Source organism: Lepisma saccharinum, chromosome 17 (assembly GCF_977018435.1).
Source record: "Lepisma saccharinum chromosome 17, izLepSacc3.1, whole genome shotgun sequence".
Classification (NCBI taxonomy): Eukaryota; Metazoa; Arthropoda; class Insecta; order Zygentoma; family Lepismatidae; genus Lepisma; species Lepisma saccharinum.
In genome coordinates this window covers 2,101,393-2,116,911 of record NC_139245.1, presented here as the reverse complement: position 1 = coordinate 2,116,911, position 15,519 = coordinate 2,101,393, and the positions used below count along the sequence as shown (strand labels likewise).

Genomic DNA, 15,519 nt, shown 5'->3' with positions numbered 1-15,519 from the left:
TTCTCCTATGATTTTCTTGTTTTTTAAAAAAATATCAGCCCTTTTTTGGGGGGAAATTATAATTGCATCTTATCATTAATCTCCTTACAATTAGGATATTTCTTTATTTTCATAATACCATTTAAAAAACTAATAAAATATGGATTACTTACAATACTAGTACCTTTTTTCAAATTCATTGTAATGAATTTCTGGGCTATTTCAAAATTCCAGTAAAAAATACTGACTCAACCGAGACTTGAATCAGGGTCTCTGGCATACCATGCCATTTCTCTACCAAGTGAGCTACACAGTCAGCCCTGGTTTTACCTGATCTTTCAATGTCACTGTATTACCAGTGTGAAATAGTATCTGTAAGTGCTACCACAATGGAATTTATTGTCTTTGAAACACTAATGATACCAACAGAAACAATATCATACAGGTAGAACAGCAATGGTGAGGGATTGGGCAAAACAACAGCTGGCTGGGTACCTCATTTGGTAGAGCAGCAGCACAGTATGCCAGAGACCCTGGGTTCGAGTCCTGATTGTGCCTGTATTTTTTGCTGGAATTTCTACATACGAGGGGAGAGTGAAAAATTTTGAGCCTCACATGGAGGGAAAGTGCTCTTGTTACAGGATTATGACCATTTTGCTCAATGTACAACTTAACAACCAAAGCTGATAACTCAATCAACTACAGTGGTACCCGCTTTCATCCTTACTGTAAGCTACTGTACTTAGTGGATGTCTATACATTAGATGCTTTCAGTTTCACAGAATTTTGAGAGTGGGCTATTCCTTTTGCAGCAACTCTCCATACCAATATTTTTATATGTAGTTTCATAGGTACTTGCCTACTAAAAATATATTGTATGCATAGATAGACAAATAGGACATTGAAGCTACAAATAAAAGTACTAATTCAGGTACTCACATTTTTCACGAAGCTGTTTTAGTAATTTTCTATTAATTTCGGTAACCACTTCCACCATCCTCGTTGGAATTTGTTGTGGAATTCGAATTCCAAGGAGGATGGTGCCAGTGGCTACCGAAATGAATAGAAAATTACTAAAACAGCTTCGCGGAAAACATGAGTACTGAATTATCTATTACCACATCTCTCATTCCCATAGTATCAATAGAAGTACTATTTGAAAGCTCTTACACACTACTAGCAGTCAATATTTCAGATAATTCATAACAAGAACATTTCTGTTCTCACATTTTGAAATCATTTCACAAGACTTAATTCATTTCCAATTTCCCAAATACCACTTTAATCAAGTTAATTATGAATTGTATTGTTGTTGGTCACAACTCATTTAACTTCATTTGTACTGTTGCTGTATGATAAGACTTGTATCTACCCTTATTTCTAGTGCACTACATATACTTTTTCTTGTCTACAGTACTTTCCATAGTTGTAACTCAAAATATGTGTTATTGCCCATATAAATTAATATTATTATGAGTATGCACCCCCCCCCCCTAACAACCACTGTTGAGAGTGTGAGTGAGCCCTAAAGCCAATTCTGCGGAGACAGTAATGTAGAATTCCATCCTGAATCACACATCTTGCTTCATCGAGTCATGTTATAGTCAGTCCTCCTACCAACTGAATCACTCAAGCATAATTTATATTTCTAGTCTAATATGGATGTGCAAATGCATACAAAGATAATACACGTATTAGATATTTGGATCCTGTAAATAAACTACAATAGAAATTTTCGGATATATTTGATGTTTCAGCACATTACAACTATTTAATTAAAGTTGCCTTCTTATTACAAATTGTTCAGTTTAAAATTTTAATTCAACTAATTTAATCTTACCTTTACAATAGCCTGCACACCGCTTAAAATTTCTCGGCAATGTTGGCCCTGCAAAAATAAACAAAACAAACTTACTTTATTACAAATTTTATTCCCAAAAATAAGTTAAGTAAATATTTAAATATATATTTGTATGTTCATGGGTATTTGTATGTAGAGTCCGATTATATATATTACTAGGTAAATTGCCAATTGCCTTGTTCATTCTGTTTGTTTGCAAATTTCAGAAATTGAAAAATGGTAACAACAATAAAATAGTACAGAATTTAGGGAGATTTCACACCAAACTGACAAGTGACACATGTTGAATGTCACTTGTAGATTTCACCAATCGAACGCAGGTTTGTGCAGCCTGCCATATCCAGTGCGTCACGTGAAGTAAATTGTTGAATGTTCACACCCAGCCTAAATTAAGAGCAAATTTTATCTCCCTTCCCCCCCGAGATGGGCTATAAACACATAGAAAATGAAGAAAATCAATCGATCACAATCACAGAGAAGAAAACGCTAAATGAAAAGTGAGCGACACTGATTAATTGAGCATACAAAAAGGTTAACAAATTGTAGAGTACAAGGAAAAAATAATAAAATTAAAAGGAAAACAAGAAATATGAATATAATAATGCATGTATTATGAAAAATACGAGCCCGGGGACCTTGCATTGTGGTAGCCACTACGCCAGAGTGCCCAGCAAAAATCCATTTACGAAACACAAGTCAATTTTCATTTATATTGATTCGGTGCTGGTGATTGAGTTTCAGAACCATGGGAGGGGCAAGGTGCAAGAACTGGAGTGGGGGCAAAGACAGTACATTTCCCTCTGTATATAAGGTTTAGCATAGTGCAGGGTAGAAAAGTGGGGGGCAACTGCCTCCCCATGTCCCTCCTAAATGCCGCCACTGTTTCAAGTTTTCATTTCAGCTTAACACCCTACTTGCCCGTCAATACCCTCAAAAACAAGGAAAAATGACTAAGGTAGACAATGCATTTTTTCCAGTTTGAAATGCCTTCTCTCCTTATTTAGTGTTGGAAATTATTTCTCCTATTCCTAAGAATTAACCCCGCCACCATTTCCACTAACCATGATACCGGGGAATTATTATTATTATTATTATTTTCAATTTCACAGCAACTTTCCTATATTTCTGGCAATGTTCGAACTTCATGATGCGAATTGCAATTTGTGATACTTAGGGGCATGCATTTTTGACGAAAAAATGAAATTTGAAAAAACTACATAAATGTGCTATTAGAAGTGAAATGTTAATTCCGTGGAATAAGTGTAGTTTTTAAATCAAATTTAGGATCATATTCACAATTTTAAAACCAAAATGTCTTTTTATATACCACTTTTCATCCAATTTTTCACCGCTATAACACCGATATTTTATTTTATTTACCGCTTTTGAACCCGAAATTGACTCAGTTTTTGTACCGAAATTTTGCTTTTTTATTTACCAAAAATATGTGCCTCTAGTGATACTTGAAATTATTTCCGATCTCCAGTTTCCCCCCTTGGTTTCTGTCGGCTTCGTCGGTGGAGCCAGAACACAGGAAGAATACAACACAGGGAGTTTATAGCTCCAGATGTGCGCCGGGTTCTTGCTGCCTGATCTGGCGAGTTGTTCTTGTCAACAGTCGGAGGAAATTAGTAAATTTGAAGCATTGTGAAGACTTTATGAAAAAAGCTGCTTTGTAAAATAAGTATCTTGAAATGTAGTGTTTTATAAAGCAGAGAGGTAAACAAATTGAAGTTTTTCCGTTTTCAGGTGGGGGTTCGTGTGCTCCGTGAACCCCCTTCAAGGGACGCTTCTGACCATATCACTGCAGTATGAACTGTTGCTGTTGATTGGTTCCTTGCCAAGTGACGTGTTGCATGTCACTTGTCTCTTTGGTGTAAAAGCTCCCTTAGACATTAAGTAGGTTTGGAGTTAACAGAATTAACATTATTTCACCCTCCCCAGGCCTGCTTCTACACCAGCACAAACCAATATCATTCATTAAAATCACATAAGATGCAAGAGAAAAATGAATGAAAATAGTAATGGATTATATTTGTCCATTCCACTATACAAAGGGATTATTCTCTCCCTAGTGTAACTCACATAAGTCTTGCAATCAACGCTTGAGATGGAAATTGTTAGTTGGGGATATAATTTAACATGGTTGCAATGAAGCAGTTATGTAGAGGAGGAATGGGTGCTTCATAGAACTTTGTCTGACTGAAACAAAAATCACACGTACACAAAATATATGCAATCCTACTACAAAATATATATATATATATATATTTGGCTACACCTCCCCCTCCACATTAATTATAACCTTGTGAAGGTCTCATTTATATATTCTAATCTTCTTCTAAGGAAATGATTGGGCATTTTTTTCTTAATCTCACTTTGTTATTGTAAACATTCCATCTCTTTCCTAAGCTTGCCTGGTAACCTTTTGAACTTTAACTCAGCAGCAAACCAGATGCTCATATCGAGATTAAGCAACAAATATAAAAAAATGTCGATGTAGCAAGCTGATTTTTTTAAAATAATGGACTAACTTAAAGAGCAATTTTGATAAAATGCCACTTTAGTTCATTTTCATGCTGATATGACTGTACCATCACTGATGAAATATGTTCTGCTTCTTATCTCTGTTCCAGAATGTTTATATTATGAAATAATCTTTCCTGAGTACATTTAGGTCACATTGTGAAAGATGTAAAAAGGGAAGAAGTACATAAATCACAAAGATAAAATGTACTATGAACAGTTAAAGAAGTTCATATTCGTGTAGCATATAATATTTAATTTGTTCTCAATACTGTTGAAAGAAAATTTAAAGAGAATGTGCAAAAGATTCATATTTCATATTTTCTTCAATGATGACACTAACAAGCAGGGATGTCGTTAGGGGGCATGCGGGGGCACTGGCCCTGGCAAACGACCACGTGGCCCCGGGAAACTGTTCTGTATTTGCTGGAAATTTTACTTTGATGACAAATATTGCAAAATAATTCTTCAGTAAATTTTGCTTGCAGTTTGAAACACTTCTTCAATTTTCAATAGTTCGAACCCAAGCAAAGCATTTCTTTCTTATTTCCTGGTTTCTTGCTTGTTCAACACAAACAGATGTATTAGCAGATAGCAGAGGATGTAGTTAATGGTTTTGTGGTCCGCCCCGGTCAGGGAAGTCTGACATCTATTGAAAATGCACTTTTCCTCCCTGCTGCACACCAGATCCAGGATCCCCCCCCAAAACCCACACTTTCTCTTCATGTGGCCCTGTACTAGCACTATGGGCGCCGAAAGAATGACACAAACTGGAAGATTTAGCTGCGGGTGGCCAGAGGTTTCTGGGTTTATTATTTTATGGTTCAGAAAAGATATCCCCATGCGTTTCAAATTCCAAGAACAGAATTCTATTGCTTGTCGCTTTTTCGGCGCGGGAATGAATGACATGCACTCAACCCTCCTGCTAATGACCTGCGCTGCAAGGAGGGAAAGGCCACTTCCTGAAAATTCGGAGAAACATCGAAGCGGTCGGTTCATCTGTTGATTTGGTGGACAATTGATATCTGTCAGATAGTTTGAAGTAGGGCTTGTGGTCTGATCGGTGGTTAACTTCTGTAAACGTAAGAAGATAGCATCACGAAGTGTTTGTGATCTCGTTTTCCTACATCGCGAGTGAAATGTCGAATGTCAAGCTGCCAGATTGTCTTCCTCTGAAAACAATGGATCAGGATCGACTGATGACCAAATGTCCAACATATTGACATTCTAAAAGAGTCTGACTACCACACAAGATCCTGGGTTCGACTTCCAGGGTGGTTGATCTCATGTATAATGAAGAATAAACCACGTTTCAATTAAGGAAGAAAACTAGGTATGTAGCAATTTTATTTAAAGCCGTCTGCATGCTCTATAAGTATTATTAGGGACATTGAATTTTCGCGATGCGCGAAATCGCGAAATGTGAAAGAAAGATGCAATTTTGAACATTCTGCACGTAACTACACCCCAATGATGAAATATGCATGAGTTTTATTCGCGAAGTAATGCGAAATGTGTGCTTTTCCACGAAATGGACGCTTTTTCGCGAAATAACCGTGAAATATCATCAAATTAAGTAGAAAACACGCAATCGAGGTTGTGCGCGCAAACTGTCTATTTGTAAAGAAACGTTTGCCTAAAGTTTCCTACCACTTGCAGCTGAAGAACGTTTTATCTTCGATCACATCAGAAAGACGCTGCCTATCCTTGCCCCACCCAATCGCCGCTACTGGCAATTACAGTTGAAATCTAAGTGCTTGTGTATGTGTACAGTATATAAAAATGAAGGTTTATCAATTTATAGCTCTTTTGTATGTTGTTTCCTCTCATGATGAAAAAGTGTGTGTGCCAATTTTTTTTTTCCACCGCTGGTATATACCGCTGATCTAACATTTTAGTTACCGCTCTCCTCAGTTTTTATTTACCATAAATTTGTCTCCCTAAGTATTATGTTTCAAGATTTGTATATCTTTCTGACGTTCTGTGATATTTTTTCATTTAGCCTCCACCTGCAAATGCGGAAGCTGCTGCTGCTTAGGTAGCAAGGTTGACTAGACATACAAATATAATTAATCCCTAATCATACAGCGAATAATAGTTATATAATATAATCATGAGTTATGGAGAAGCAAATTACTTATCAAGCATTTTCTGTTTCTATTTGTTGTGCAGTGGTTAACAATGTGCACTACGATGCCAGGGGTCCTGGATTCGAATCCCGGACTGCGCGTGTGTGTTCTTTATGATGGTCCTCTCATCAATTTCACATCACTCATTTTCATCTTCATCTTTATGATTAGCCAATAAGTGTCAGAAAAGCGAAGTAAAATAAACCAAATCAATAATTTATATATTTCTACTTGTATATTAAGCCGCTTTTCTACCTCTTGGATTAAATGCGACGATGAGGATGAATGATAAGCTGAAGCAATGGCGATGGGACAGACATGATACAATCATACCTGTCCAAGGTCCGAACCTTGGACCTTTGGTTTCGTAGTGTGTTATACTCAGTGGAATTCTTAGGAAGAAAAACTGTAAAAATAGGGTGAAAAGAAGCAAAATTGTACGATGCATAAAATGCCATGTTTAGTTCTTCTAAAACATTCCAATTATCGAGTTCGTGTTTTAAGTTCACTTTATGCACAGTAAGGCTAATCGGGGATCCGATCCACTATGTGCCTCCAACGGGTATCGAACCCGGGACCCCTTGATTACAAGGCGACGACGCTACCACTGCGTCATCGATGAGGCCCAGAAAACTTACAATTAGTCAGTAAAATTAATATTGAGGGACAAGGCCTGCGAAGAGTTCTTTCATTCGGTTGCGCGTGGTCATCACATCGAGTCCCATAGTTTCGGGAGCAGAATTTGCTTCCATATCGCTTTCAAGTATTTCCCAAATTGTCCTCACGATGTTGGAACAGCACAGAAATTGTGGAACTAATACAAGCAGGCACGTACCCAGGGAAGGGGCTCGGGGGCTGCAGTCCTTTCCCGAAATCCTACAAATATCTGATTTTAATAATGTGTAGTAGTAATTGAATTTACTTCATTAACAGGATTAAACATATTGTATATGGTTAGTTGCAATATACCAAGAAATTCATCTTCAGCGCGTTTACTCCTCCCTCCAACCTTTTCGCCTTTAGATGGTGGCTTCCGATAAGGAATAAGCCCCTTCCGAAATCAAATTCTGGCTACCAGCCTGACCTCCAGGGATCGAACCTTCAACCTTTCAATTAATTGATTAATTGAACTGGTGTTTTAAGTTCACTTTATGCACAGTAAGGCTAATCGGGACTGGACGTACAGTTTAAAGTGAGATCCGAACCACTATGTGCCTCCATCGGGAATAAAAAACCCGGGACCCCTTGTTGAACCTGCCGAACCAAAGACGAGAGCGTAATCATTTGAGCGTGTGCCATCATATATTCAGTTTTCCACACACAAATAAGATTAATTTTAAGAAATTAGACGTGTGCATTATCGTCATCATTTCCCAAGCGAACAATCAGATGCCATAGAAGACTCGGGCCCGCCCTATAGAATAGTGCTTAAGGCGGTCGCCTTGAACTAAGAGATACCGCATTCGATTCCGGTATGAACTGTTTACATGAGATACCTAGCTTGAACTCATTACGCACACATTTCATATTTGCACTGTTGCCAATACTTGTAAACCTGGTTCCAGCACTTTATATATAAAACCACGGAAAAGGGTTTTATCTACTACTCCATTTTCTTCGAGGAAATTTACAAATCTAAAGACTAAATAACATTGTTCTTGGTGTATGAGCCATTAAGTTAATGAGTTCATTCTGCATTTAGTTTCCCGAACAATGGCTGTGGATTTCGCGAGTCTATATCCGTAGATTGTTGGGGGCTACAAAAGAAAATGATTTTCCTTTCCAATGTATTGATTGATTGAGTTGGTGTTGAAGTCCACATTATACACAGTAAGGCTAATCGGGACTGGTTCTACAGTGTAAAGTGGGATCCGAACCACTATGAGCATCCACCGGGTATCGAACCCGCAACCCCTTGATTACAAGGCGACGATGCTACCATGCGCCACCGAGGAGGCCCTTGCTCCTTTCCTTTCCAAGACTATATATATATATATATATATATATATATATATATATATATATATATATATAATGTATGTATACAGTATAGGCCTATATGGTGTATAAATAGTTTGATAGAAAATATCTTACGTTTGGGCGCCCCCAAACTGATCAACCTAGCTACGTCCCTGCTAACAAGTTTTACAATGGCTTTCAGTTTGTAGTTTTTAAATTTTGCTTTGCTTTTCAGCCTCTTGAGGCTAATCACCCTGATTGGGATGAAAGGTGAAGAGATGAAATTGATGAAGGGTCACTCACTAGTGCCAAAAGATCTGGTACTGGTGATGAGATCATGAGTTGTCTCCTCAATGAGGTCTGTCACCAAGATGGAGAAGAGGAGGAGAAGAAGAAAAAGGCAAGAGTGGGGCAGTGTTGCCACTATATGGGGGCACAATTTCCCTTTCAAAGGGGCACAATTTCCCTTTTAGCACCAATTTTTCCCTTCACCTAAATAAATTATATAATAATAATAATAATTAGTAGCAGCAGCAGCAGCATCATTAGTGGTGGTGGTGGAAACAGTAGTAGTACGTAGTTAAGTATACCTTTGAATTCGTTATTCGTTTGAATAAAAAGAAAAAAAAATCTTTCACATTCCAGTTTCATCACTTCCTGATTAGATGTCCCAGGTTTGAATCCTGGTCAGGAATCCATTTAATCGTTAATCCTCATGACATCATCGTTATTATTTATCCAAAGATGAATAAAAGCAATGCATAATAAACTTAAAGGAGCAGAAACAAGTAGGAATAGCAAAATAAATAAATAACATAAAAATGTGGATATGAAATTCGAGATTAAAATGAACTGTAATAAGGTGGTCAAATTACCTTAACATTTCTCTGCAATTGTGGTATTTTTCATCGAAATTCCCTTTTCCCTTTTGGCTAAAATTTCTGTCCGAATTTCCCAGCAAAAGGAAAATTTCCCTTCATGTGGCAACACTGGAGTGGGCTGGAGACACGAGGCGAAGATACAGAGCGATCACATGGAAAAGAACCTTCGGCCAAAATTCTTCGCGCACCTTCCTCTCCATCGGTTCAACTCGGGCCATAAGGGAGCATGCGTAAGTACGATGCATAGGAGTCGCGCGTCTGCGCAGGCTCTTTTTCCCGTGGTTAAACTATACAAGAGGATACAAGAGGATTTGAGGTAGGAGCAGGGTGGAAATGAGAGGAGAGGAAAAGAGAAGGCAGAAGAGCTGGACAATGGAGAGGAGAGGTAGTTCCAGAATATTGTCGGAGTATCATTAATTGATGCATTGATCAAATTAGCAACATTAAACAGTAAATAATATTTTATGATACTTGATAGTGATAGAAGGAGCTTACAAATGTGAAGCATAGATGCAACTCACCTCTTACAGAGGCAGAAACTTTTCATAAGTTTTAATCCCATCCATTGTGTTTATCGTTCACGCCTTGTGAAATGATTGATTGATTGATTGATTTGGTGTTTTAAGTCCACTTTATGCACATTAAGGCTAATCGGGACTGGACCTAGAGTTTAAAGTGGAATCCGAACCACTGTGTGCCTCCACCGAGAACTAACTAACTAACTCTCTAGCCTTCTTAAACCCGAAGGTTCATGGCTGCAGCAACACAGGCCTTCCATCTGTCCCTATCTTGAGCAAGATCTATATACTCTTTTCCATCCCTACCGATTTCCTTTAGGTCTATCTCAATGCTGTCCCTCCATCTTCGTCTTGGTTTTCCTACAGGTCTCTTACCATCAGGTTTCCCAACAAGAATCCTGTAAACTCCTCTTTCCTCTCCCATTCGTGCCACATGGCCTGCCCACCTAAGTCTTCTTGATTTAATCATTCTAATAATATCTGGACATGAATACAAATTATGTAGTTTTAAATTATGTAACCTTCTCCACTCACCTGTCCCCTCATCCCTTTTAGGTCCAAACATTTTTCTAAGGATCTTATTTTCAAATACTCTCAATGTAAGGGACCAAGTTACACACCCATATAATACTACAGGCAAAATTACTGTTTTGTATATTTTAACTTTTAGTTTCTTAGATATTAAACGAGAAGACAAAAGTTTATGAACAGAGAAGTAACATGCATTTCCTGAATTAAACCTACTTTTTATTTCCTCTTTAATAAAATTTTCACATGTTAATATTACTCCTTCCTAAGTATTTGAATTTGGAAACTTGTTCAAACGAGTTGTTATCAATAATTATATTTTGATTATTACCTAACACTTGGTTTCAGCCTGTAAGCATATATTTAGTTTTCTCTTTGTTAACTTCCAAACCTATCTCTCCTTGTGAAATGAAATGATTGTGTTGGTTATTAACTATGAACGAACCGAGAAGCAAGAATAAGTGCCTATTTTCTTTATGATCATGTTTCCCTTTAGTGCATGTGTTTATTTCAGAACAATTGTCGAATTTACTCGGTTCGGAACTCGGCACACAATGTATTTGACATAGAGGAAAATTGATATGAACATTAAAAATGACAAGAAAAGTAAATCCGAGGGAAGGAGATTATTTTCATTCTGCAGAAAAAAAGACGATCATACAAACTAGGAATTCTTGGGTTGAGTGAGGTGAAATAACAACACAAGAAGGAAATACGAGGCGTATTCGTAAAGTAAGTACCGTTTGCAAATATTGCCGCTGTAGCGGTGCAGTCGCGACCGTGTGAGTTCTCGCTGACGTCCTTCATCCGTTAGTTAGCTACAGGCACGCATGGGACCATGTTCAAGAAAATCAATCGGCCCGCCGACTGTAAAGTCCGGTCTGTGATTTGTTTTCTCAATTCAAAAATGGTTGAATGCCTAGAGGACAGGCCACCAACAAAGATGCCTGCTGTGACACATTAATCCGGCTGCGTCGTGCAATTCAAAACAAAAGCGAAGGCATTGTGTTGCTTCACGACAATGCTCGTCCGCATACGGCCCAACAAACTCAAAATGTCATTACGTCATTCGGTTGGGAACAATTTGTTCATCCGCCAACAGCCCTGACTTGGCACCAAGTGACTACCATCTCTTTCTTCATCTGAAGCAGAAGTTTCTTGCTGGTCAGCGTTTTGACGAGGATGACGACGTCGAAGCAGCAGTGCATGGACGGCTTTCGTCACAGGTGGGAACATTCTATGATGATGGGATACAAAAGCTAGTTCCACGCTACGACAAATGCTTGAACAATGGTAGAAACTACGTAGAAAATTAGTTTAAGGTCTGTAGAATGTAATGCAAATAAAAAAATGTACGAAACTATTTTACTTTATTTTTTAAACCCTTTCGGTACTTACTTTCCGAATACGCCTCGTACAATTTTGTACTCAAGACAAAAAGGAGATAATGCAGAACACAGGAATGGCATAGGGATACTCCTAAACAGACTGGCAAAGAAGAGCCTAATAGAATGGATACCTATCTCCAACAGAATTATTACAGCTAGGTTTAGAACCCGCTTTAGAAATATAACTATAATAGAATGTTATGCTCCCACAGAGACGACAGAAATTGAGAGGAAAGATTAATTTTACCAACAACTAAATGACGCAATAAAAAAGGTGAAGAAGAGAGATATTTTGATCCTCATGGGTGACATGAATGCCAAGGTAGGTTCGCAAAATGAAGGATTGGAATATATAATGGGGAAACATGGTTTCGGAGACATAAATGATAATGGAGAAAGATTGGTAAACCTATGTGCATATCACGAATTGGTCATTGGAGGAACAATCTTCCCTCATAAAAACTGTCACAAAGTAACTTGCGTTTCACCAGATAGCATTACAGAAAACCAAATAGACCATATAACAATAAGCAGGAAGTTTAGGAGATCGCTAATGGATGTAAGAAATAAAAGAGGAGCACATGTAGCCAGTGACCATCATCTTGTGGTAGCCAAATTTAAGCTAAAAATAATGTCAACATCCAAGAAGTTTGAAGGAAGAAAGAAGAAAATTTATGTTCTAAGATTGACAGAGAAAGAAAAACAAAAGGATTTTAAATTAGAAATAAATAATAGATTCCAAGCTCTCTCGGAAAGTACAGCATGAACCAGATATTGAAACAAATTGGGATAATGTGAAGAGAATCTACTTAGAAACTGGAGAGAAGGTACTTGGAATTATAAATCAACTGCAAAAAGACTGGATGTCTGAAGACACTTGGGAAGTAATAAATAGGAAACAAGCATAACAAAAATAAACCAAAGCAGAACAAGATTACAGATAGCAGCAGCCCAAACAGAGTACTCGGAAATAGATAAAAAGATGAAGAAATGTGTGATGAGAGGTAAGAGGAAATGGGTAGAGGACTTAGCACAAAATGCAGAAGAGGCAGAAAAGAGAGGTGACTTAAAACAGTGTAATTATGTGTTAACTTAAATGTGTCTGGCATCTTTCCATCCAGTCTTAATATTCCTTCTACTCTTTTATATGTTGAATTTATTACCCGAATGAGTTTTCCTGGAATTTTTCTTTTCTCTAATATTGCCCATATTTGTTCTCTGTGTACAGTCAAGAGCAGCCTTTAGATCTAAAAATGCTACGTTCATCTTTTTTCCATTTTCTAAGTATTTATCACATATTGTTTGGATGGAATATATGTGATCTTGTGTTTGTCTCCCAGAACGACAAGCAGCCTGTTCTTCTTCCATATCCTTTTCTATCTCTTTTCTCAGCAAACTTCCAAAATTCTTGAGTACACCTTAAGTGCTACTGTGGATAAACATATTGCACGATAGTTTTCACAGTTGGTTGAGTCTCCTTTCTTATACAGTGGTATAATAATGTTCTTCTCCATTCTAGTGGTAATTTCTCTTCTCTCCAGATCTTCTGATACAGTTTAGTCATTGCCTCCGAGAGTGTATTTCCTCCATATTTTATATATTCTGGAGCTATTTCATCTATTCCTGCTGCATTTCCATTTCTTACTCTTTTCACTGCTTCATATACGTCTCCTATTTCAATTTCCTTTACTAGCTCTCCTATCTCATTCTCATCCTCTTCCTTATCCTGCTCTTGGATTCTTCTTCTGCTCCTTCCTGTTTTTGTCTATTTTGTTCTCCAATCTTCCCATCTGCCGTTCCTATGCCTTCCTTTTCAAATTTATTTTCAAAGTATTCTTTCTATGTTTTCAACACATTTTCAATTCGCGTTTCTAGAATATTTGCTTTGTGTCTTACACTTCTTACTCTTCTTCCACCCTTTCCTCTTATTCCTTTTATTATGCACCAAAATCCTCTCATATTCTCTTTGTATTGTGATTCCACTTCTCCAAATTCTTCCCATGTTTTCCTCTTTGCTTCTCTCACTATTCTTTTAGCTGTGTTTCTTTTTTCTAGATAATCTAATTAGTCTTCATCTCTTCTTGTATTGATATATTTTTCCATGCTTTTTTCGTCTCCTGTACTGCCTTTTTCACCTCTTCATTCCACTATCTGGTTCTTTTCCTTCCTGTATTTACTCTTTTCTTCCCACATACCTCTTCCGCTGACTTGAGTATCTTTGATTTTTTGCCACATTTCCTCTATATCTTCATCTTCAAATGTTATTTGATTTAGTCATTCTCCTACTTTATTATGATATTCTTGTTTTTTCTCTTTTTTTCTTCAACTCTTCTGTTCTTATTTTGTAATGTCTTTTTATTTTCCATCTTCATCCCTGAGTAAAACCGTGTTTCTGCTACCAGGAGGCTGTGGTCGGTTCTGCTCCTCTTATTACTTTTATGTCTCGGATATGTTGTCTTATTTGTTGTGGGTATATTATATAATCTATGATGCTTTTGGCATTTCTTCCCTCGCCTTCACACGTTACTTGATGTATTGTTTTATGTTCGTAGAAGGAGTTTCCTATCAGCATTGCGTTCTCTATGCAAAAATCTATGATTCTCTGTACATTTCCGTTTTTAATAATTTCTCCTCCATACTTTCCTAGTGTTCTGAATCCACTCAAGCGATCATTTCCCACTCTTCCATTTAAGTCACCCATAATTATAAATTGTCTTCCTCCTCTTTCTGCTTTTTCCACTTTTGATTGTAATTCTGTTTTGAATTCTTCCTCGTCTCTCACATTTGCATCTTCGGTTGGCGCATATACTTGAATCAGTGTATTTTTTCCTTCTAAGTCTATGTCTAGAGTTATTATTCTTGAGTTCACTGGATCGCAGCTGATTACTCTTCTGTCTATTTCTTCTGTTACTATAATTCCTACTCCCTCTTTTGCTCTGTTTCCAACTGGTACGCCCAGTGGCGGATTACCAAATAGGCCCACTAGGCACGTGCCTAGGGGCGGCAACTCCTGGGGCGGCAACTCCTGGGGCGGCAAATCTTTCTTCCAGGATATCAAGAGTAATAACAAGTGTCTTACGTACACAGTGACAATTTAGACCTATGAAACCAATGTTTCAAATCAATGGTTTGCAACACTTTCGCTTCATACGAAAGAAACCTTGATGTATCGGATTTATATGTTATCAAGAAATGTTTCGTCTGCTCTGCCTCCTTCAGGCGCCAATCAATTTGTTTTTAACCCGTGCTGTGGCTTTTATCGCTTACAATGACAATGCAAGCCTTTGTTGGTTTGTTTTTGTAAATACATACCCCTCGATCTTCCACTAAGCTTTTGTTAATGGCCAGGCAGGAAAGAAGACTGATTGTTTGAAAATCACATCTGTAACAATGCCAGTCTCAAAAAAAAAAAAAAAAATAAACACACTTCTGATAAGTGAGTGAGTGAGTGACTGAGTGCAGCTTTCGCGTGGACCGCAACTAGTTTTTGTCTTACTGTATTTTCTGGCTGGTGCATTCAGTTTGTTGCTAGTGCGTTTGCGATTTGGTGTTTTTTTTATGCAGAAGGCAGCATGAAGCGAACGAAGTTAAGTGGGGCGGCTTATCGTAAACTTGCAAACGAAAAGCGTGAAAGAGAAGCAACCTTACAGAAGAAGCTTGGTACAGTGGACACGTTTTTTAGGCGAAAGGAACAAGTGATTTCCGAAAGCAGTTCAATAATTGAAGTGGAAGCGGCTACATCGAGGGAAC

At 37.7% G+C, this 15,519-nt stretch overlaps 1 protein-coding gene across 1 annotated transcript in view; it reads right to left on the bottom strand.

The window, feature by feature from the left end:
- Positions 1-15,519, bottom strand: part of LOC146001464 (uncharacterized) — an 84,200-nt gene that overhangs the window by 56,237 nt on the left and 12,444 nt on the right. Inside the window, exon 2 of the mRNA XM_083138790.1 lies at positions 1,820-1,867. Coding sequence (XP_082994916.1) covers positions 1,820-1,867 — 48 coding nt within the window. The remainder of the gene's footprint in view (positions 1-1,819; positions 1,868-15,519) is intronic.